The 23,571-nt window shown below is 56.5% G+C and overlaps 1 protein-coding gene across 5 annotated transcripts; it reads right to left on the minus strand.

The window, feature by feature from the left end:
• Nucleotides 1-9,619: 9,619 nt before the first annotated feature.
• DNAJC27 (DnaJ heat shock protein family (Hsp40) member C27) lies at nt 9,620-19,091 on the minus strand. 5 transcript variants are annotated; one of them, XM_050328176.1, is made up of 7 exons: nt 18,903-19,086; nt 18,054-18,136; nt 17,086-17,155; nt 15,225-15,389; nt 12,831-12,953; nt 10,682-10,842; nt 9,620-9,823 (listed from the first exon to the last, which is right to left on the minus strand). In XM_050328176.1, the coding sequence occupies exons 1-7, from the start codon at nt 18,987-18,989 to the stop codon at nt 9,691-9,693; spliced, it is 822 nt and encodes a 273-aa protein (XP_050184133.1). In that variant the 5' UTR covers nt 18,990-19,086; the 3' UTR covers nt 9,620-9,690. The 5 variants fall into 5 exon arrangements, with proteins under 5 accessions (XP_050184133.1, XP_050184134.1, XP_050184136.1 ...); XM_050328177.1 differs by lacking the exon at nt 9,620-9,823 and adding an exon at nt 9,918-9,972 and having other exon boundaries at nt 18,903-19,087; XM_050328179.1 differs by lacking the exons at nt 9,620-9,823; nt 10,682-10,842 and adding an exon at nt 10,849-10,958 and having other exon boundaries at nt 18,903-19,089.
• Between the last annotated feature and the right edge of the window lie 4,480 nt (nt 19,092-23,571).

Below are 23,571 nucleotides of genomic sequence, written 5' to 3' on the forward strand. Positions count from 1 at the left end.
GAGGCTCATTCCCGAATTTCTGAGGGCAGAACAACAACCAGTGACTGGTTTGGACCTTTCCTGTGGGATTCTCCCCCCTGGAAGGGAGGATATTCCAGGATTCCTGGAAGGAGGGATGAGGTTCATTCCACCCCTCGTGTCTTGTTCCCACTATTCCCAAATTTCTGAGGAACAGGATCCAGGCCTTGGGAACAGGATCCAGGCCTTGGGAACAGGATCCTGGCCTTGGGAACAGGATCCTGGCCTTGGGAACAGGATCCTGGCCTTGGGAACAGGATCCAGGCCTTGGGAACAGGATCCTGGCCTTGGGAACAGGATCCTGGCCTTGGGAACAGGATCCCAGCCTTGGGAACAGGATCCCAGCCTTGGGAACAGGATCCTGGCCTTGGGAACAGGATCCTGGCCTTGGGAACAGGATCCCAGCCTTGGGAACAGGATCCTGTCCTTGGGAACAGGATCCAGGCCTTGGGAACAGGATCCAGGCCTTAGGAACAGGATCCAGGCCTTGGGAACAGGATCCTGGCTTTGGGAACAGGATTGACAGGAGTGATGGGAACGTTGGTGGGAGGAAAGGGATGGAAATCCCTGATTTAGGGAATAAAAACAAGCCCAGGATGAGCTCACAGGATCTGGATCCCAGTAGGGATGGGGATGGAGCTCCTGGGAATGGGGATGGAGCTGCTGGCAACTCGGTTTCCAGGTAACTCCTGGTAAACAACGGAGCAATGCCTGGTGCTCCCAGGAGTGACCCTGAGCTCCCCACAAACCCAGGGATGAATCCCCACAAACCCAGGGATGAATCCCCACAAACCCAGGGATGAATCCCCACCAACCCAGGGATGAATCCCCACAAGCCCAAGGATCAATCCACACAAACCTAAGGGTAAATCCCCACAAACCCAATGACAACCCCCTCCCCAAACCCAATGACAGAACCCCCACCAACCCAAGGATGAACCCCCCCAAACCCAATGACACGACCCCCAACCCTTCCCCTCTGCCCCTGTTCCCCAATCCCTCACCTGCCTGCCCAGCCCCCCCAGATCCAGGGATGGATCCCCACCAACCCAAGGACTAACGCCCACAAAGCCAGGGATGGATCCCCACAAAGCCAGGGATGGATCCCCATAAAGCCAGGGATGAACCCCCACAAATACAGGGATGGATCCCCATAAAACCAGGGATAAATCCCCACCAACCCAAGGATGAACCCCCACAAATACAGGGATGGATCCCCACCAACCCAGGGATGGATCCCCCCAAACCCAAGGATAAATCCCCACCAAACCCAAGGATGAATCCCCACAAAACCGAGCATAAATCCCCACAAACCCAGGGATGAATCCCCACCAACCCAAGGATGAATCCCCATAAACCCAGGGATAAATCCCCACCAACCCAAGGATGAATCCCCATAAACCCAGGGATAAATCCCCACCAACCCAAGGATGAATCCCCATAAAACCTTGGATGAATCCCCACAAAACCAAGAACGAACCCCCACCAACCCAAGGACAAATCCCCACCAACCCAAGGATGAACGCCCACAAATCCAGGGATGGATCCCCACAACCCCAGGGATGGATCCCCACAAACCCAGGGATGAACACCCACAAACCCAAGGACGAATCCCCACAAACCCAGGGATGGATCCCCACAAACCCAAGAATGAACCCCCCCAAACCCAATGACACCACCCCCAACCCTCCCTGTCTCCCCCCATTTCCCTCCATCCCTCACCTGCCTGCCCAGCCCCCCCAGATCCAGGGATGGATCCCCACCAACCAAGGATGAACCCCCAAACCCACCACCCCCAACCCTCCCTGTCTCCCCCGCCCCCATCCCTCACCTGCCTGCCCAGCCCCCAAATCCAGGGATGGATCCCCCAAACCCACCACCACCACCCTCCCCTGTCTCCCCTGTCCCCCTCATCCCTCACCTGCCTGCCCAGCCCCCAGATCCAGGGATGGATCCTCCCAAACCCACCACCACCACCACCCCAACCCTTCCCATCTCCCCTGTTTCCCCCATCCCTCACCTGCCTGCCCAGCCCCCAGATCCAGGGATGGATCCCCACAAACCCAAGGACGAACCCCCAAACCCACCACCAAACACCCCAACCCTCCCCCTCTCCCCTGTTTCCCCTCATCCCTCACCTGCCTGCCCAGCCCTCCCAGATCCAGGGATGGATCCCCCAAACCCATGACACCACCCCCAACCCTTCCCCTGTCCCCCGTCCCCCATCCCTCACCTGCCTGCCCAGCCCTCCCAGATCCAGGGATGGATCCCCACAAACCCAAGGATGAATGCCCACAAATCCAGGGATGGATCCCCACAACCCCAGGGATGGATCCCCACAAACCCAGGGATGGATCCCCACAAAGCCAGGGATGGATCTCCATAAAGCCAGGGATGAATCCCCCCAAATCCACCACCACCACCCCCAACCCTTCCCATCTCCCCCGTTCCCCCATCCCTCACCTGCCTGCCCAGCCCCCCCAAATCCAGGGATGAATGCCCACCAACCCAAGGACAAACCCCCCCAAACCCAATGACACAACTCCCAACCCTTCCCGTCTCCCCCGTTCCCCCATCCCTCACCTGCCTGCCCAGCCCCCCCAGATCCAGGGATGAATGCCCACCAACCCAAGGATGAACGCCCCCAAATCCAGGGATGGATCCCCACCAACCCAAGGATGAACGCCCCCAAATCCAGGGATGAATGCCCACCAACCCAAGGACAAACCCCCAAACCCATCACCTCCAACCCTCCCCCTCTCCCCTGTCCCCCATCCCTCACCTGCCTGCCCAGCCCCCAGATCCAGGGACGAACCCCCAAACCCACCCCCAACCCTCCCCTCTCCCCCGTCCCCCATCCCTCACCTGCCTGCCCATCCCCGCGCCGTCCCCGTTCCCGCGGGGCGTCCCCCAGGCCGCGGCGGTGCCGAGGAGCAGGGTGTGGACGGCGCAGGAGGCGGCGGCGCCGAGCAGGACGGGCCGGAGGCGCAGCGGCAGCGTCAGGAAGGCGGCGAAGGCGAAGAAGGCCTGCCAGCCCACGGTGTCGGCCGGCTCGGGGCGGCGGCCGCAGCCCAGCGCCAGGTAGCCCAGCACCTGCAGCGGGGTCAGCGCGCACAGCAGGCCGGGCAGGGCGCGCCGGGAGAAGCGCTCGGGCAGCCGGCGGGCGCGGCACAGGAGCAGCAGGGCTGTGTGAGCCGCCAGCGCCGCGCCCGACAGCCACGCCAGCGCCCACAGCGACGGTGACAGTGACGGTGACGACGGCTCCTCGTGGGACAGAGCGGCGCAGCACGTGGCCAGCACGTAGGCGTCGAAGAGCGCGGCGAAGGCCACCAGCACGGGCAGCGTGTCGCGGCGCTGCCGGCGGAAATACGCCTGGTACAGGCTCTCCAGGGACGCCGGCGAGAAGGCCAGGCGGGAGCGGCGCGGTAGGCACGGCCAGCGCCGGGGGCAGCGCCCGGGGCAGCGCCAGGGCTGAGGCTGGGAGGGCCCCGGCTCGTCCCCGCGGGAGCCCACGGCGCGCTCGGGGTCCGACGGGAGGCTGGCAGAGCAGTCGGCAGAGTAGTCGGCCGAGAATTCCGGCTCGGAAAACGCACCGGGAAGGGGCATCTTGGGATGGAGATCTGAGGGGGGTTTTGTCCCGGTTGGATGTCAGAAATCACCAGGAAGGGGCATCTCAGAGGGAAGAGGGGGAGTTTTGTCCCGGTTGGATGTCAGAAGGTTCTGGGAAGGGGGGAAGGAGGAGACTGGGGGTGTTTTTGTCCAGGCTGGATGTCAGAAGGCACCAGGAAGGGGCATCTTGGGATGGGTGGAGGAGCAAAGGGGGTGTTTTTGTCCCAGTTGGAAGTCAGAAGGTTCTGGGAAGGGGCATCTCAGAGGGAAGAGGGGGAGTTTTGTCCCAGCTGGATGTCAGAAGGCCCAAGGAAGGGGCATTCTGGAGAGGATGGAGGAGCTGAGGGTGGTTTTGTCCCAGTTGGAAGTCAGAACACCCCAGGAAGGGGCATTTTGGGGAGGATGGAGGAGCTGAGGGTAGTTTTGTCCCGGTTGGAAGTCAGAAATCACCGGGAAGGGGCATTTTAGGGAGGATGGAGGAGCTGGGGGTGGTTTTGTCCCGGTTGGATGTCAGAAGGCACCAGGAAGGGGCATTCTGGGGAGGATGGAGGAGATTGGGGGTGTTTTTGTCCCGGTTGGATGTCAGAAGGCACCAGGAAGGGGCATCTCAGAGGGAAGAGGGGGAGTTTTGTCCCAGCTGGATGTCAGAAAGCACCAGGAAGGGGGGATGGAGGAGACTGGGGGTGGTTTTGTCCCAATTGGATGTCAGAAGGCACCAGGAAGGGGCATCTCAAAGGGAAGAGGGGGGGCTTTTCCCGGTTGGAAAATGAGGGAAAATTGTCAGGGAGGTGTCAGGGCAGGCATGGCCAGAGCGGGGGGGCTGCCCGGGGGTGCCCAGGGAGGGGAGGGGAGGGGAGGGCGAGTTCAGGGATCATTCCAGGATCATTGCCAGGCTGATTCCCAGGGTGATTCCCAGGTTGGGCCCAGGATCATTCCACGATGACTCCAGGATGATTCCCAGGCTGATTCCAGGCTGATTCACTGGATGATTCCAGGCTGATCCCAGGCTGATTCCCAGGCTGATCCCAGGCTGATTCCCAGGTAAATTCTAGGCTGATCCCAGGCTGATTCCCAGGCAAATTCTAGGCTGATTCCCAGACTGATTCCAGGCTGATTCCCAGGTTGATTCCAGGATGATTCCCCAGCTGACTCCCAGGCTGATTCTAGGCTGATTTCAGGCTGATTCCCAGGCAAATTCTAGGCTGATCCTAGGCTGATTCCAGGATAATTCCAAGCTGATTCCAGGCAAATTCCAGGCTGATTCCAGGATAATTCCAGGCTGATTCACAGGTCACTTCCCAGGCTGCTTCCCGGGCTGCTTCCCGAGTCTCTTCCCGGCTCCAGAGGCCTTCCCGTTTCTCCCAGCAGAGGGGGAAAGGGATAACTGTGGATGCAGCGCGGCGCAGGAGGCCGGGATGCCGGCTCGCTTCCCGGGCTGATTCCCGGCGGATTCCCGGCCTGATTCCCAGGCTGATTCCCGGTCGGATTCCCAGCTCCCGGGGCTCCCCAGACCTTCCCGCTTTTCCAGGGCGAGGGGAAAGGGATACCTGTGGATGCAGCGCCGCGCGGGAGGCTCCTTCCCAGGATCCTTCCCTGGTCACTTCCAGGCTGATTCCCAGGTCACTTCCCAGGCTACTTCCAGGCTGATTCCTGGGCTGATTCCCGAACTGATTCCCAGCTCCCAATCGGCTTCTCAGGCCGCTTCCCAGGCTGCTTCCCAAGCTACTTCCAGGCTGATTCCCGGGGCGCTTCCCAACCTGCTTCCCAGGTCACTTCCCAGGTTACTTCCAGGGCTGATTCCAAGCTCGCTTCCCAGCTCCCAGCCGGCTTTTCAGGCCGCTTCCCGAGCTGCTTCCCGGGCCGCTTCCCAACCTGCTTCCCGAACCACTTCCCACTCTGCTTCCCGAGCCGCTTCCCAACCTGCTTCCCAACCTGCTTCCCGGGCCGCTTCCCACGCTGCTTCCCGGTGCGATTCCCGACTCCTGGCCTTATTCCCGGCTTTTCAGGCCGCTCCCCGGGCTGCTTCCCAAGCTACTTCCAGGCTGATTCCCGGGGCGCTTCCCGAGCCGCTTCCCAACCTGCTTCCCGGTGTGATTCCCGACTCCCGGCCTCCTTCCCGGCTTTTCCCGCTTCCCGGCGTGATTCCCGACTCCCGGCCTCCTTCCCGGCTTTTCCCGGCGCCGCGCGCAGCTCGGGGGATGCTGCCGGGAGCTGGGAGATGTCGCGATGCCTCCCCCTCTCCCTGCTCCTCCTTCGGCCTTTTCCCAGCGCTCCTTCCCGAGGTTTTTCCCGCCGGGAATTGCGGGCCCCGCCCCCGCCCCGGCTCAGCCGCGCTCGGGCGGGGATGGATCCATCATCCCGCATCCTTCTTCTCCCATGGATCCCTCCCGCATCCCGCGGGGCCTCGGCAGGGAGCGGGAAGGTGGGGGGTTTTTTTCCCAGGGTTTTGGGGGGGTGGGAATTCGGCCGGGAGAGGGAACGGCCCCGCCTTCCTTAACCCGCTCCTTCCCGCCGCGCTGGAAAAAGTGGGAAGAGCCGCTTCCCGCCGGGATTTGGCCGTGGGAAAACTCACCCAGGGGACCGTGGCTTGGAGCAGCTGATCCATAAATCCTGAAATCCCGGCCTGGGGGCGGTGGGAAGGGAACCGTCCAGGCAGAGGGGGTCGGGAATAAAGTCATGGATAAAGCAGGGTTGCTTTCCCAGTTTCCCACCTGTGGCAGTGGGAAGCCATTCCCTGTGTCCTGCCATTCCAGGCCCTGATCCCAAATCCCTCTCCAGCTCTCCTGGAGCCCCTGCAGGCTCTGGAAGGGGCTCCCAGCTCTCCCTGGATCCTTCCCTGCTCCAGCCTGGCCATTCCCAGCTCTCCCAGCCTGGATCCAGAGCCTGACATTGGATCCATGCCCAGCCCAACTCCTCTCTGGGAAGGAGTTCCGGGAACAAGGGGGGGTTCCCTGGGAATCTCGGCACTCAGGGAAGGGTCTCCCTTCCCCTTTCCCGCCTTTTCCATCCCCACATTCCATAAAAACCCCTCTGGGTGGATCCTGAGTGTCCTTCATCCTGGAATGGGTTGGGTGGGAAGGGATTTTCAGGATCATCCCATTCCATGTTCAGGGACAAGTCCCGCTATCCCAGGGGATCCAACCCGGCCTGGGACACTTCAGGGATCCAGGGGCAGCCACAGCTTCCCTGGGAATTCCAGCCCAGCCGGGAATCCCTTCCCAACCTACCCCCGCCAGGCTCGGAGTCGGCCCCCCTACATCCCCTTTTCCTTCCTTTCCCCCCCCAAAACTCCCCAAATCCCAAGGAATCCTCTCCAGAAATTCGCTCCCCCTCTTCCCCGCGTTCCAGCTGCTCCTCTTGTGCCTCTGGATGCGGAAAATCAGGAAAGAGGAGCCCTCCCCGTGGGAAGCCGGGAAGTGACATCCAAGGAGTTTTCCATGCCAGGGATCCTCAGAGGGGGTAAAATTCCCTCGGGATTGGGATCTGGATCCGGATCCGGTGGCAGGGCCGGCTCTGGAATCCTGGAGGCCAGCCAGGCTCCATCCCATCCCATCCCATCCCTGTATCCCATCCCATCCCATCCCATCCCTGTATCCCATCCCATCCCTGTATCCCATCCCATCCCATCCCATCCCTGTATCCCATCCCTGTATCCCATCCCATCCCATCCCATCCCATCCCTGTATCCCATCCCATCCCATCCCATCCCATCCCATCCCATCCCATCCCATCCCATCCTGTATCCCATCCCATCCCTGTATCCCATCCCATCCCATCCCATCCCTGTATCCCATCCCATCCCACCCCTGTATCCCATCCCAAGCCTCTGGAATCCCCTCTCCAAGTCCATTCCCAAGGTCCCTTCTCCCCCTTCTCCCCCCGGAGATTCCCAGGAACGGGAATTTGGGAACAAAGCAGGAACAGCTCCCGAAGCTCCCTTTGGATCCCGATGGGATTTTAATGGACAGAAAGAAACCCAAAATTCAGGAATTCTGGGAAGGGAAATGCGAGGGATCAGCTCCAAACCCGCCCCTGATCCAGGGAAAATTCCAGGAGAAACCCCCAAAATTCCACATTTCCAGGAGAAACCCCACAAAAATTCCACATTTCCAGGAGAATCCCCCCTCAAATTCCACATTTCCAGGAGAAAACCCAAAATATTCCATATTTCCAGGAGAAACGGCCCCAAAATTCCAGAATAAACCCCCCAAAATTCCAGATTTCCAGGAAACCCCAAATTCCAAATTTCCAGGAGAAACCCCAAGAAATCCCAGGGGAACTCCCCAAAATTCCAGGAACCCCCCCCTAAATTTCCAGGAAAAAACCCCCAAAATTCCAGATTTCCAGAAGGAACACCCCACCAGATTCCAGATTTCCAGGACAGACACCCCAAAATTCCAAGAGAAACCCCCCCAAAATTCCAGATTTTTGGGAGAGACCCCAAAAAATCCCGCCCCTCCCCAAAATTCCACATTTCCGGGAGAAACCCCCCAAATTCCAGATTTCCAGGAAAAACACCCCCCCAGAATTCCAGATGTCCAGGAGAACCCCCTCCAAAATTCCACGAGAACCCCCCCAAAATTCCACATTTCCAGGAGAAACCCCCCAGAATTCCAGATTTCCAGGAGACCCCCTCCCCCAAATTCCTGATTTTCTCTCGGCTTCCACAGCAGCCAGGGATCCAGGGATGCTCCAGGACCCCTCTCCCATCCCTGTATCCCATCCCTGTATCCCATCCCTGTATCCCATCCCTGTATCCCATTCCTGTATCCCATCCCTGTATCCCACCCCTGTATCCCATCCCTGTATCCCATCCCTGTATCCCATCCCTTTATCCCATCCCATCCCATCCCTGTATCCCATCCCATCCCATCCCTGTATCCCATCCCATCCCAGTATCCCATCCCTGTATCCCATCCCAGTATCCCATCCCTGTATCCCATCCCAGTATCCCATCCCTGTATCCCATCCCAGTATCCCATCCCTGTATCCCATCCCAGTATCCCATCCCAGTATCCCATCCCCGTATCCCATCCCTGTATCCCATCCCAGTATCCCATCCCTGTATCCCATCCCATCCCATCCCTGTATCCCATCCCTGTATCCCATCCCTTCCCATCCCATCCTTCCCTTTTTTCCCTACTTGAGGTTCTCGAGCAGGCCTTGAAATCCCGGGGGTTCTCCCGGTTTTTTGGATCCCTCCCAGATCTTTTTCCCGTTTTTTTCCCTACTTGAGGTCCTTGAGCAGCACCTCCACACGTTCAAATCTGGGGGTTCTCCCAGATTTTTTCCCCATTTTTTCCTGGTTTTTCTCCCTCTCTGAGGTTCTCGAGCAGCGCCATCCGTGTGTTCAAATCCCGGGGGTTCTCCTGAGTTTTTTTCCCAGTTTTTTCCCCTTTATTTCCCCTACTTGAGGTTCTCGAGCAGCGTCATCCATGTATTCAAATCCCGGGGGTTCTCCTGAGTTTTTTTCCCCTTTTTTTTCCCAGTTTTTTCCCCTTTTTTTCCTCCTACTTGAGGTTCTTGAGCAGCTCTGTCCGTGTATTCAAATCCCGGGGGTTCTCCTAGATTTTTTTCCCTTTTTTTCTCCCTACTTGAGGTTCTTGAGCAGCTCTGTCCGTGTGTTCAAATCCCGGGGGTTCTCCTGAGTTTTTTTCCCATTTTTTTTCCCCTCCTTTCCCCTACTTGAGGTTCTTGAGCAGCGCCATCCAGGTGTTCAAATCCCGAGGGTTCTCCTGAGTTTTTTCCCCTTTTTTTCCCAGTTTTTTCCCTTTTTTTTCCCTCTACTTGAGGTTCTCGAGCAGCGTCATCCGTGTGTTCAAATCCGAGGGGTTCTCCCGTTTTTTTTCCCGTTTTTTCCCATTTTTCCCCCTACTTGAGGTTCTTGAGCAGCTCTGTCCGTGTGTTCAAATCCCGGGGGTTCTCCCAGATTTTTTTCCCCCTTTTTCCCTTTTTTCCCCCTACTTGAGGTTCTCGAGCAGCCCCATCCAGGTGTTCAAATCCCGGGGGTTCTCCTGAGTTTTTTTCCCAGTTGTTTTTCCCGTTTTTTCCCGTTTTCCCCCCCTACTTGAGGTTCTTGAGGAGGGCGGTGCGTGCGTTGACCACGGCCTTGAAGGCGTCCTCGCTGCCGGGGGCCACGCACTTGTCCGGGTGCAGCAGCACGGCCAGGCGCCGGTACGCCTTCGTCACCTCCTCCCTATGGAAAACAACGCGTTCCCAGGGTTCCTGGAATTCCCAACATTCCCAGAATTGTGCCAAATCATGTTCCTGGTGTGCCCAGTCCCAGGGATTAGGGAATGTCCAGTTCAACCCTTGGGATTCTGGTAGGCCTTCGTCACCTCCTCCCTGCGGAAAACACGCCATTCCCGGTGATCCCAGAATTCCCAGCATTCCCAGAATTGTGCCCAACTGCGTTCCCAGCGGGCCCAGTCCCTGGGATTAGGGAATCTCCACTGAGAACCCTGGGATTCTGGTACGCCTTCGTCACCTCCTCCCTATGGAAAACACACCATTCCCAGGGTTCCTGGAATTCCCAACATTCCCAGAATTGTGCCCAGCCGCATTCCCAGCATGCCCAGTTCAACCCCTGGGATTAGGGAATCTCCAGTGAGACCCCTGGGATTCTGGTACGCCTTCGTCACCTCCTCCCTGCGGAAAACACGCCATTCCCGCTGAGCCTGGGATTCCCAGCATTCCCAACATTCCCAGAATTGCGTCCCAGAGTGCGGGGAAATGTCCAGTGCACCCAGTCCCTGGGATTGGGGAATGTCCACTGAGACCCCTGGGATTCTGGCAGGCCTTGGTCACCTCCTCCCTGCGGAAAACAACGCATTCCCAGGGTTCCTGGAATTCCCAACATTCCCAGAATTGTGCCTAGCCACATTCCCAGCATGCCCAGTTCAACCCCTGGGACTAGGGAACGTCCACTGAGACCCCTGGGATGAAGGGAATCTCCAGTTCAAACCCTGGGATTCTGGTAGGCCTTGGTCACCTCCTCCCTTTTCTTCCATCCATTTTTTTTTTTTTTGTGGGAATATTCTGTCCCGCCCCTGACCTGGTGGCTCCGGGTTTGAGTGCCAGCATGTCCCAGCTGTCCTTGCTGTTGCGGATCCTGCGGATGGCGTCCGCCTGCTCCTTGGTGAACGCCAGCCCGGAGCCGCCGGGAGGGCGCTTCCCGCCGTTCTCACACAGATCCACGATGGCTGAGTAGAACGTCTGGGAATAACAGGAATGGATGATTAGGGAATGTCCAGGGTAATCCCTGGGATTAGGGAATGTCCAGGGCGCTTCCCGCCGTTCTCACACAGCTCCACGATGGCCGAGTAGAACGTCTGCAATGAAGGGAATAAATGATCAATCTCTGGGATTAGGGAATGTCCAGGGCGCTTCCCGCCGTTCTCACACAGATCCACGATGGCTGAGTAGAACGTCTGGAATGAGGGGAATAAATGATTAATCTCTGGGATTAGGGAATGTCCAGGGTAATCCCTGGGATTAGGGAATGTCCAGGGCACTTCCCGCCGTTCTCACACAGCTCCACGATGGCTGAGTAGAACGTCTGGGAATGAGGGGAATAAATGATTAGGGAATGTCCAGGGCGCTTCCCGCCGTTCTCACACAGATCCACGATGGCAGAGTAGAACGTCTGGGAATAACAGGAATGGATGATTAATCTCTGGGATTAGGGAATGTCCAGGGCGCTTCCCGCCGTTCTCACACAGATCCACGATGGCTGAGTAGAACGTCTGGAATGAGGGGAATGGATGATTAATCTCTGGGATTAGGGAATGTCCAGGGCGCTTCCCGCCGTTCTCACACAGATCCACGATGGCAGAGTAGAACGTCTGGGAATAACAGGAATGGATGATTAATCTCTGGGATTAGGGAATGTCCAGGGCGCTTCCCGCCGTTCTCACACAGCTCCACGATGGCAGAGTAGAATGTCTGGAATGAGGGGAATAAATGATTAATCCCTGGGATTAGGGAATGTCCAGGGCGCTTCCCGCCGTTCTCACACAGATCCACGATGGATGAGTAGAACGTCTGGGAATAACAGGAATGGATGATTAGGGGATGTCCAGGGTAATCCCTGGGATTAGGGAATGTCCAGGGCGCTTCCCGCCGTTCTCACACAGCTCCACGATGGCAGAGTAGAACGTCTGGAATGAGGGGAATGGATGATTAGGGCATGTCCAGGGTAATCCCTGGGATTAGGGAATATCCAGAGAAACCCCTGGGATTAGGGAATATCCAGGGTAACCTCTGGATGAGCAATCCTGAGGATTCCAGCCCCTTGGATCCATCCCCATTCCCTCTGGTTGAGGAATCCTGGCTATTCCAGCCCCTTGGATCCATCCCCATTCCCTCTGGATGAGGACTCCTGGCTATTCCAGCCCCTTGGATCCACCCCCAATCCCTCTGGATGAGGACTCCTGGCTATTCCAGCCCTTGGATCCATCCCCAATCCCTCTGGTTGAGGAATCCTGGCTATTCCAGCTCCTTGGATCCATCCCCAATCCCCCTGGATGAGGAATCCTGGCTATTCCAGCCCCTTGGATCCATCCCCAATCCTCTGGATGACGGCTATTCCTGGATCATTCCAGCCCCTTGGGATCCATCCCCATATCCCTCTGGATGAGGACTCCTGGCTATTCCAGCCCTTGATCCATCCCCAATCCCTGGATGAGGACTCCTGGCTATTCCAGGCCCTTGGATCCATCCCCATCCCCCCTGGTTGAGGAATCCTGGCTATTCCAGGCCCTTGGATCCATCCCCAATCCCTCTGGTTGAGGAATCCTGGCTATTCCAGCCCCTTGGATCCATCCCCATTCCCTGTGGATGAGGAATCCTGGCTATTCCAGCCCCTTGGATCCATCCCCATTCCCTCTGGATGAGGACTCCTGGCTATTCCAGCCCCTTGGATCCATCCCCATTCCCCTGGCTGAGGACTCCTGGCTATTCCAACCCCTTGGATCCATCCCCATCCCCCTGGATGAGGAATCCTGGCTATTCCAGCCCCTTGGATCCATCACCATTCCTCTGGATGAGGAATCCTGGCTATTCCAGCCCCTTGGATCCATCCCCAATCCCCCTGGATGAGGAATCCTGGCTATTCCAGCCCCTTGGATCCATCCCCAATCCCCCTGGATGAGGACTCGTGGCCATCCCTGCTCTCCAGGCCCTTTTCCCGTGGCCATTCCCACCTGGAACATCTCGTTGATGCCCTCTCCGGTCTGTGCCGAGGTCTCAAAGTAGAGGAACCCTCTGCTCTCGGCCCAGAGCCGGCCCTCGCTCTCGTCCACGCTCCGGTGCTTGGCTGAGTCCACCTGGATCCCGGGAAAAATCCCCAAGGAAAAGGCCCCGCTGCTTTTGTCCCACAGAAACATTCCCAAAGCCCCTCTTGTCCCTCACAACCATTCCCAAACCCCTCTTGTTCCCCACAACCATTCCCAAATCCCCATTTTTCCCTCATAAACATTCCCAAATCCCCATTGTTTTGCTCACAACCATTCCCAAATTCCCCATTTTTCCCACAGAAACATTCCCAAAACCCCTCTTGTTCCTCAAAACCATTCCCAAATCCCCATTTTTCCCTCATAAACATTCCCAAATTCCTTTTGTTCCACACAAACGTTCCCAAATCCCTGTTGTTCCTCACAAACATTCCCAAACCCCTCTTGTTCCTCATAAACATTCTCAAATCCCCATATTTCCCTCATAAACATTCCCCAATCCCTCTTGTTCCTCATAAACATTCCCCAATCCCTCTTGTTCCTCACAAACATTCCCAATTTCCCCATTTTACCCTCAGAAACATTCCCCAAACCCTCTTGTTCCTCACAAACATTCCCAAATCCCTCTTGTCCCTCACAAACATTCCCAAATCCCCATTTTCCCCTCATAAACATTCCAAATCCCCCTTCTTCCTCACAAATGTTTCCAAATCCCCATTTTTCCCTCACAGACATTCCCAAATCCCCATTTTTCCCTCATAAACATTCCGCAATTCTTCTTGTTCCTCACAAACATTCCCAAATCCCCATATTTCCCTCATAAACATTCCCAAATCCCCATTTTCCCCTCACAACCATTCCCAAACCCCTCTTGTTCCTCACATACTTTCCCAAATCCCCGTTTGTCCTTCATAATCATTCCCAAATCCTTCTTGTCCCTCACAAACATTCCCAAATCCCCATTTTTCCTTCATAAACATTCCCAAATCCTTCTTGTCCCTCACAAACATTCCCAAATCTCTCTTGTTCCTCACAAACATTCCCAAATCTCCATTGTTTTGCTCACAAACATTCCGAAACCTCTCCTGCTCCTCACAACCATTCCCCAACCCCATTTTTCCCCTTAAAAACATTCCCAAATCCCTGTTGTTCCTCACAAACATTCCCAAATCCCCCCTTTTCCCTCATAAACATTCCCCAATCCCTCTTGTTCCTCACAAACATTCCCAAATTCCCCATTTTGCCCTCAGAAACATTCCCCAAACCCTCTTGTTCCTCACAAACATTCCCAAATCCCTCTTGTCCCTCACAAACATTCCCAAATCCCCATTTTCCCCTCATAAACATTCCAAATCCCCCTTCTTCCTCACAAATATTGCCAAATCCCCATTTTTCCCTCACAAACATTCCCAAATCCCCATTTTTCCCTCACAAACATTCCCCAAATCCCCTCTTGTCCCTCAAAAACATTCCCAAATCACCATTTTTTCCCTCACAAACATTCCCAAATCTCTCCATTGTCTCCGCTCTACAACCATTCCCAAACCTCCATTTTTCCCTCACAACAATTCACAAACCCCTCTTGTTCCTCACAAATATTCCCAAATCCCCATTTTCCCCTCACACCCATTCCCAAAACCCTCTTGTTCCTCACAAACGTTCCCTAATCCCCATTTTTCCCTCACAAACATTCCCAAATCCCCATTTTTCCCTCACAAACATTCCCCAGTCCCCATTTTTCCCCTCACAAACATTCCCAAATCCCCATTTTTTCCCTCACAAACATTCCAAATCCCCACTTGTCCCTCACAAACATTCCCAAACCCCCGTTTTCCCCTTACAAACATTCCCCAATCCCCATTTTCCCCTTAAAAACATTCCCAAATCCCTGTTGTTCCTCACAAACATTCCCAAATGCCCATTTTTCCCTTACAAACATTCCCAAATCCCCTTTTTTCCTCACAAACATTCCCAGTCCCCATTTTTCCCTCACAAACATTCCCAAACCCCCATTTTTCCCTCACAACCATTCCCAAACCCCCATTTTTCCCTCACAACCATTCCCCAATCCCCATTTTCCCCTCACAACCATTCCCAAATCCCCATTTTCCCCTCACAACCATTCCCCAATCCCCATTTTTCCCTCAAACCATTCCCAAATCCCCATTTTTCCCTCACAAACATTCCCAAACCCCTCTTGTTCCTCACAACCATTCCCACATACCTCCATTTTTCCCTCACAAACATTCCCAAATCCCTCCCACCCCTCTCCCAGAACACCTTCCCTCCAATCTGCCCCCTCTTCCCGCCTTTCCCAGGCTCCGAATTCCCTCTGGGAACGCCGGGAATCTCCGTGCTCCCCACCTTGTTGGCGCAGACGACGAAGACGACGTTGTCCATGTTCCCGTGGGGGCCCAGCTCCTGCTTCATCTCTGCCAGCCACGAATCCAGGGAGTCGAAGGATTCCTTGGAGCCCACGTCGTACACCAGGAGCACCCCCTGCGTGTCCTTGTAGAACTCGTTCCGGACCTGGAAAACGGGACACCTGCGGCTGGGATACCGGGAATGGCTTCCCATGGACAGAGATGGGGAGGGATTCCCGGCTAGGCTGGAATTCCCAGGGAAGCTGTGGCTGCCCCTGGATCCCTGCAGTGTCCCAGGCTGGGTTGGATCCCCTGGGATAGTGGGAGCTGTCCCTGAACATGGAATGGGATCATCCTGAAAATCCCTCCCCACCCAACCCATTCCAGGATAAAGGACACTCAGGATCCACTCAGAGGAGTTTTTATGGAATGTGGGGATGGCAAAGGCGGGAAAGGGGAAGGGAGACCCTTCCCTGAGTGCCGAGATTCCCAGGAACCCCCTTGTTCCTGGAACTCCTTCCCAGAGAGGAGTTGGGCTGGGCATGGATCCAATGTCAGGCTCTGGATCCAGGCTGGGAGAGCTGGGAATGGCCAGGCTGGAGCAGGGAAGGATCCAGGGAGAGCTGGGAGCCCCTTCCAGAGCCTGCAGGGGCTCCAGGAGAGCTGGAGAGGGATTTGGGATCAGGGCCTGGAATGGCAGGACACAGGGAATGGCTTCCCACTGGGAAAGGGGAGATTGGGGAGGAGATTGGGAAGGGAGGCTGGGCTGGGCTGGAATTCTCAGGAAGCTGTGGCTGCCCCTGGATCCCTGCAGTGTCCCAGGCCGGGTTGGGTCCCCTGGGACAGCGGGATCTGTCCCTGCCCATGGAATGGGATGAGCTTCACGATCCTTTCCCATCCAACCCCTCCCAGCATTCCCTGACGCTGCAGCGAAGGAAACTCACGGAAAACAAATTCCCAAATTTCCCAGTGCCAACCCCAAAGCAAGGTGGATTTTGGGAATGCTGATGGATGCCAAACACTCCCAGGTGGGGTGGGAAAGTTTGGGAAGGGAAGGTTTGGGAAGGTTTGGGAAGGTTTGGGAAGGGAAGGGAAGGGAAGGGAAGGTTTGGGAAGGGAAGGTTTGGGAAGGGAAGGTTTGAGAAGGGAAGGAAGGAAGGGAAGGGAAGGGAAGGGAAGGGAAGGTTTGGGAAGGGAAGGGAAGGTTTGGGAAGGTTTGGGAAGGTTTGGGAAGGGAAGGGAAGGGAAGGGAAGGTTTGGAAGGGAAGGAAGGAAGGTTTGGAAGGTTTGGGGAAGGGAAGGTTTAGGAAGGTTTGGGAAGGTTTGGGAAGGTTTGGGAAGGTCTTAGGAAGGTTTGGGAAGGGAAGGGAAGGTTTGGGGAAGGTTTGGAAGGGAAGGTTTGGGAAGGAAGGTTTGGAAGGTTTGGAGAAGGTTTGGGAAGGTTTGGGAAGGTTTGGGAAGGGAAGGAAGGAAGGAAGGGAAGGGAAGGAAGGGAAGGGGAAGGGAAGGGAAGGTTTAAGGGAAGGAAGGTTTGGGAAGGTTTAGGAAGGTTTGGGAAGGTTTGGGAAGGGAAGGTTTGAAGCTTTGGGAAGGTTTGGGAAGGTTTGGGAAGGTTTGGGAAGGGAAGGTTTGGGAAGGGAAGGGAAGGTTTGGGAAGGGAAGGTTTGGGAAGGGAAGGTTTGGGAAGGGAAGGTTTGGGAAGGTTTGGGAAGGTTTGGGAAGGTTTGGGAAGGGAAGGTTTGGGAAGGAAGGTTTGGGAAGGGAAGGTTTGGGAAGGAAGGTTTGGGAAGGGAAGGGAAGGGAAGGAAGGAAGGGAAGGGAAGGGAAGGGAAGGGAAGGGAAGGGAAGGGAAGGGGCCGTACCTCATAGAAGAAGGGATGTCCCGCCATGTCAAAGATGTTCACCTTGATCTCCCGGTCCCTGATCTGCACCCTGGAAGAGACGCAGGAAACTCGGGAATCATGGAATTGGGCAGCTTGGAAAAGCCCTCTGAGACCATGCCGTGTTCCCAAGGGCCACATCCCCAGGGACTGGGAATCCCTGCAGGGATGGGGAATCCAGCCCTGCCCTGGGAAGTTCATTCCAGTGCCTGACAGCCCTTTCCAGGTGGGAATTGTTCCCAATATCCCACCTGCCCCTCCCCTGGCCCAGCTGGAGGCCGTTCCCTCTCCTCCTGGCCCTTCTTCCCTGGGAATTGGGGACACCCCCGGCTCTCCCCTCCTGCCAGGGAATTGTGGGGCTGGAAAAGCTCCCTCCTGATCCCTCTTTTCCCTGGGATGAGCCCCTTCCCGGCTCCCTCAGCCATTCCCGCTGCTCCAGCCCCTTCCCTGGAAACATTCCAGCCCCCCCAAGCAAAGATCCCAAACCTCCCCCCCCAGGATTTCAGGATCCTCAAGGATCACTCCATCCACAGGGATCGGGAATCCCTGCAGGGCTGGGATTCCACCACTGCCAGGACTGGACAGCCCTTTCCATGCTGGAATCATTCCCAATATCCAACTAAACCTCCCCTGGCCCAGCTGGAGGCCGTTCCCTCTCCCTCCTGGCCCTTCTTCCCTGGGAATTGGGGACCCTCCACCTCCTGAGAATTCCTACCAGGGAATTGTGGAGAGAGCTGGGACAGTGCCAGGATGGCCCAGAATCCTTAGGGATGGCTCAGGATGGAAAATCCCTCTGGAATTCCAGAGTCCAACCAGCCCAGGCCAGCCCTGCCCCGTGTGCCCAAGGGCCACATCCCCAGGGATTGGGAATCCCTGCAGGGATTGGGAATCCAGCCCTGCCATGAGCCCATCCCGGTTTCCCAATCCCCATGCCGTGCCCGTGGCCTCACTTGGTGACGCCGTAGTCGATGCCGATGGTCGCCAGGTACTTGGACACGAACCTCTTCTCGCAGTACCTCTTGATGATGCAGCTCTGGGAAAACAGGAGGGGAGAAAAGTGGGAATGGCCCCAAACAGCCCCATATTCCCAAAAAACACGGAATTCCCAGAGGCTCCTGGATGCTTTAAAGCAGCGCTGGCCACGCCCCTTTGGCCCGGTAGCCAATCAAATGCGATGATACCGAGCATGTCCCGCCCCCTCAGCTGTCAATCATTCTTTTCAGAGCTGTCAATCATTATCTGGAACTGTCAGTCATCCATTCTTCGCCACGCCCCCTCAGCTGTCAATCATCCTCCCCCCCACTGTCAATCATCCCATCGGAGCCGTCAATCATCCTCCCCCGAGCTGTCAATCATCCCCTCTCTACCACGCCCCCTCAGCTGTCAATCATCCCCCTCCACCACGCCCCTTCAACTGTCAATCATCCTCCCCTCTGTCAATCGGAGCTGTCAGTCATCCTCCCACTCCGCCACGCCCCTTCAGCTGTCAATCATCCTCCCCTCTGTCAATCGGAGCTGTCAATCATCCTCCCCGAGCTGTCAATCATCCCCTCAGCCACGCCCCCTCAGCTGTCAATCATCCTCCCCCTCAGCTGTCAATCATCCCCTCAGCCACGCCCCTCAGCTGTCAATCATCCCCAACCCCGCATCCCTTACTCCCACCCTCCCCTCTGATTGGCTCACCCAGCCTCCAGCCCGCCAATCCGCGCCCTCCCTCAGCGCAGCGCCCGCCTCCCCGCGCTTCTCATTGGCCGCCCGGCCCGCCCCTCACCTCCCTCCCGCCAATGGGCGCTCCTCACCTTGCCCACCTCGGCGTTGCCCATGGAGATGACTTTAACGCGCAGCGCCTTGCGCGGCTCCTTCCGCTTCGGCGGGCTGGGCTCCATGGCGGGCCCGGGGCGGGAGGAGCCGCGGGAGGGAGGGAAGGAGGGATGGAGGGAGGGATGGAGGGAGAGGGAGCAGCGCTTCCCCCTCAGCCCTCGCCGCGCCGCTCCGCGCCGCAGCTCTCGCGAGACTTCGGGCTGCGCCCAGCGGCGGCAATGCAGCCCAAGCCCGAGTTCTCGCGAGATTTTTGGGGGGGGGCGCTGATGACCGGCAAGAGGCGCCAGGGGAGTGAAAGGGGGGGTCACGTGGCACGGGGGCTGTCACGCGGACTGGCGCGTGTCGCGTGTCACGTGTCATCTGTCCCCTCGTCATCTGTCCCTTTGTCCATTGTCCCTTTGTCCATTGTCACCTGTCCCGCTGCCACCTGCCCCTTGTCCATTGTCCCTTGTCCATTGTCCCTTATTCATTGTCCCTTATTCATTGTCCCTTTGTCACCTGTCCTTGTCACCTGCCCCTTGTCCATTGTCCCTTATTCATTGTCCCTTTGTCACCTGTGCGCTGTCACCTACCCCTTGTCCCCTGTCCCTTGTCCTTTGTCCCTTCGTCACCTGTCCGCTGTCACCTACCCCTTGTTCATTGTCCCTTGTCCTTTGTCACCTGTCCGCTGTCACCTACCCCTTGTTCATTGTCCCTTGTCCTTTGTCACCTGTCCACTGTCACCTGCCCTTGTCCCTTATTCATTGTCCCTTATTCATTGTCCCCTTGTCCCTTGTCCGCTGTCACCTGTCCCTTGTCCCCTTGTCCATTGTCCCTTGTTCATTGTCCATTGTCCTTTGTCACCTGTCCGCTGTCACCTGCCCCTTGTCCCCTGTCGTTTGTCCTTGTCACCTGTCACCTGTCCCTTGTTCATTGTCCCTTGTCCTTTGTCACCTGTCCGCTGTCACCTACCCCTTGTCCCCTGTCCCTGTCCATTGTCCCCTTGTCCCTTGTCCTTTGTCACCTGTCCACTGTCACCTGTCCCTTGTCCCCTGTCATTTGTCCTTGTCACCTGTCACCTGCCCCTTGTCCCCTTGTCCTTTGTCACCTGCCCCTTGTCCTTTGTCACCTGTCCACTGTCACCTGTCCCTTGTCCCCTTGTCCATTGTCCCTTATTCATTGTCCCCTGTCCCTTGTCCTTTGTCACCTGTCCACTGTCACCTGCCCCTTGTCCCCTGTCACCTTCCCTTTGTTCATTGTCCCTTGTCCTTTGTCACCTGTCCGCTGTCACCTGCCCCTTGTCCCTGTCTGTCCACTGTCACCTGTCCATTGTCCCTTGTCACCTGTCCACTGTCACCTGTCCCTTGTCCCTGTCATTTGTCCTCTGTCACCTGTCCCTTGTCCCTTGTCCTTTGTCACCTGCACTTGTCCCTGTCCTTGTCCATTGTCCCCTTGTCCCTTGTTCATTGTCACCTGTCCTTGTCCCTTGTCCCTTGTCCATTGTCCCTTATTCTGTCCCTTGTCCATTGTCCTTTGTCACTTGTCCACTGTCACCTGCCCTTGTCCCTGTCATCCTTTGTTCATTGTCCCTTGTCCTTTGTCACCTGTCCGCTGTCACCTGCCCCTTGTCCCCTTGTCCCTTATCACCTGTCCACTGTCACCTGTCCCTGTCCCTTGTCCCTTGTTCATTGTCCCTTGTCACTTGTCCATTGTCCCTTGTCCTTTGTCACGTGTCCCTTGTCACCTGTCCCCAGTCCTTGTCACCTGTCCCCTCGTCCCTCGCCCTTGTCCCTGTCACCTGCCCCTTGTCAATTGTCCCCTGTCCCTTGTCCTTCATCACTTGTCCACTGTCACCTGCCCTTTGTTACCTGTCACTTGTTCCCTGTCCCCTTCCCCTTGTCCCCTGTCCCTGTGCCGTGTTCGTTGCTCCAACCTTTCCTGGGACACTCCAGGGATCCAGGGGCAGCCACAGCTTCCCTGGGAATTCCAGCCCAGCCGGGAATCCCTTCCCAATCTCCCACCCCAATCTCCCCTTTCCCAGTGGGAAGCCATTCCCTGTGTCCTGCCATTCCAGGCCCTGATCCCAAATCCCTCTCCAGCTCTCCTGGAGCCCCTGCAGGCTCTGGAAGGGGCTCCCAGCTCTCCCTGGATCCTTCCCTGCTCCAGCCTGGCCATTCCCAGCTCTCCCAGCCTGGATCCAGGATCCCTCCCCCCTCCTCCAGCCCTGGAGCTGCATCCCAGGCTCCCAAAATCTCAGGATGTGCTGCTGCCAGGAGATCCAGACACATCCAGGGTGGCTCAGCCACTGCTGGAAAATCCCAGGGAATGACACAGGGATGGAAAATCCCAGGGAAGGAAACAGGGATGGAAAATCCCAGGGAATGACACAGGGATGGAAAATCCCAGGGAAGGAAACAGGGATGGAAAATCCCAGGGAATGACATAGGGAGGGTTTGGCTTCCCTGGGAAAAAAAAACTAGGGACAACACCCAGGAAAGCCCTGAGAGCACCTGGAGAGGGGGGGGAAATCTGGGAATCTGGGAGATTCCTCCCTGGTTTTTCAAGGGGGAACTGAGGCAGGGAAAGAGCTGCGGCTCCCAACGTGGTTAGTCCTGGAAATGAGGGGGATTTATGGAATCACCGGGGCTGGAAAAGTTGGAATCCGACCCCTCACCCCATGTGCCCAAGGGATAAATCCCCAGGGATTGGGAATCACTGCAGGGATGGGGAATCCAGCCCTGCCCTGGGGATTCATTCCAATGTTTAACCACCATTTCCATGTGGGAATCATTCCCAATGTCCCAGCTGGAGGCCGTTCCCTCTCCCTCCTGGCCCTTCTTCCCTGGGAATTGGGGATCCAGGAATCCTGAGAATTCCTGCCAGGGAATTGTGGAGAGAGCTGGGACAGTGCCAGGATGGCCCAGAATCCTCAGGGATGGCTCAGGATGGAAAATCCCTCTGGAATTCCGGAGTCCAACCAGCCCAGGCCAGCCCTGCCCCGTGTGCCCAAGGGCCACATCCCCAGGGATTGGGAATCCCTGCAGGGATTGGGAATCCAGCCCTGCCCTGGGAAGTTCATTCCAGTGCCTGACAGCCCTTTCCAGGTGGGAATTGCTCCCAATATTCCCTCTCCTCCTGGCCCTCATTCCCTGGGAATTGGGGAATCGTGGGGGCTGGAAAAGCTCCCTCCTGATCCCTCTTTTTCCCTGGGATGAGCTTTCCCATCTCCCTCCACCATTCCCGCTGCTCCAGCCCCTTCCTGGCCTCATTCCAGCCCTTCCCTGTCCTTGGAGCCAGAGCTGATCCCGGGATTTTGTCTCCTCTCCAGTGACTCAGCAAAGATTCCACCCCCCTGGGGACAAGGACAGAGCTCCAGGTCCCCTTTCCCAGGGATTTGGAGGCTCCAAACCTCGGGAAATCCGCTCACATTCCCGAATTTTTAGGTTGGGCCTCTTCCCCCACCCCGGGGTTGGAAGGTGTAATTAGGGAATGCTGGAGAGTGTAATTAGGGAATGTTGGAAGGTGTAATTAGGGAATGCTGGAGGTGTAATGAGGGAATGTTGGAGGTGTAATTAGGGAATGCTGGAGGTGTAATTAGGGAATGCTGGAAGGTGTAATTAGGGAATGTTGGAGGGTGTAATTAGGGAATGCTGGAGGTGTAATTAGGGAATGCTGGAAGGTGAAATTAGGGAATGTTGGAGGTGTAATTAGGGAATGTTGGAGGTGTAATTAGGGAATGTTGGAGGTGTAATTAGGGAATGTTGGAGGTGTAATTAGGGAATGCTGGAGGGTGTAATTAGGGAATGCTGGAGGTGTAATTAGGGAATGGTGGAAGGTGTAATTAGGGAATGGTGGAAGGTGTAATTAATTAGGGAATGCTCCTTCCCTCGGGATAACGGGGCCTTAATTAAACCATCAGAGCTGTTAATTGGGCCAAGGATTCCCTGGATGGGGAGGAGCCATCCCGAGGGATCGGCCAATTCCATGGGAATAGCGGCACTCACGGGGACAGGGATGGGAATCCTGGGAATTCCTGGGTGTTCCCAGCCCCCCAAAAACAGCTGGAAAATGGATTTGATTGGGAATTAGGGGTGTGATGGTGATGAGGGAAGAAGTGGCCAATCCCTCATCCCACACAAATCCCCTGGGAATACTCTGGGAATAACCCCCCCACACCACTATGTGGGGTTGGTTTGAAGCCCCCCCAGTCCCTTGTAGGGACCCCCCAGTCCCTTTTAGGGTCGAATTTAAGACCCCCAACCCTTTATAGGGGCCCCCAGTCCCTTTTGGGGTCGAATTTAAGACCCCCCAGCCCCTTTTAGGGACCCCCCAGTCCCTTTTAAGGCCCCCCAGCCCCTTTTGGGGTCAAATTTAAGACCTCCCAGCCCCTTTTGAGGTCGAATTTAAGACCCTCCGTCCCTTTTAGGCCCCTCCCAACCCCTTTTAGGGACCCCCCAGTCCCTTTTGGGGTCGGATTTAAGATCCCCCAGCCCCTTTTAGGAACCCCCCAGCCCCTTTTGGAGCCCCCTCAGCTCCTCTTAGGGCCCCCCAGCCCCTTTTAGGGTCGAATTTAAGACCCCCCAGCCCCTTTTGGGGTCGAATTTAAGACCCCCCAGCCCCTTTTAGGGCCCCCCAGTCCCTTTTGGGGTCAAATTTAATACCTCTCAG

The sequence above is a fragment of the Myiozetetes cayanensis genome, unplaced genomic scaffold (assembly GCF_022539395.1).
Source record: "Myiozetetes cayanensis isolate MyiCay16 unplaced genomic scaffold, myiCay2020 scf374, whole genome shotgun sequence".
NCBI classification, from domain to species: domain Eukaryota; kingdom Metazoa; phylum Chordata; class Aves; order Passeriformes; family Tyrannidae; genus Myiozetetes; species Myiozetetes cayanensis.

What these genes read in the sequence shown, in the direction of transcription:
- DNAJC27 (XM_050328176.1), bottom strand. Translation starts at nt 18,989, where the DNA reads ATGGAGCCCAGCCCGCCGAAGCGGAAGGAGCCGCGCAAGGCGCTGCGC. An exon ending in GACATCCCTTCTTCTATGAG is followed by an intron (nt 15,390 to 17,085) that starts GTACGGCCCCTT and finishes CCCGTTTTCCAG; the next exon opens with GTCCGGAACGAGTTCTACAA. An exon ending in CTCAAACCCGGAGCCACCAG is followed by an intron (nt 9,824 to 10,681) that starts GTCAGGGGCGGG and finishes TGTTTTCCATAG; the next exon opens with GGAGGAGGTGACGAAGGCGT.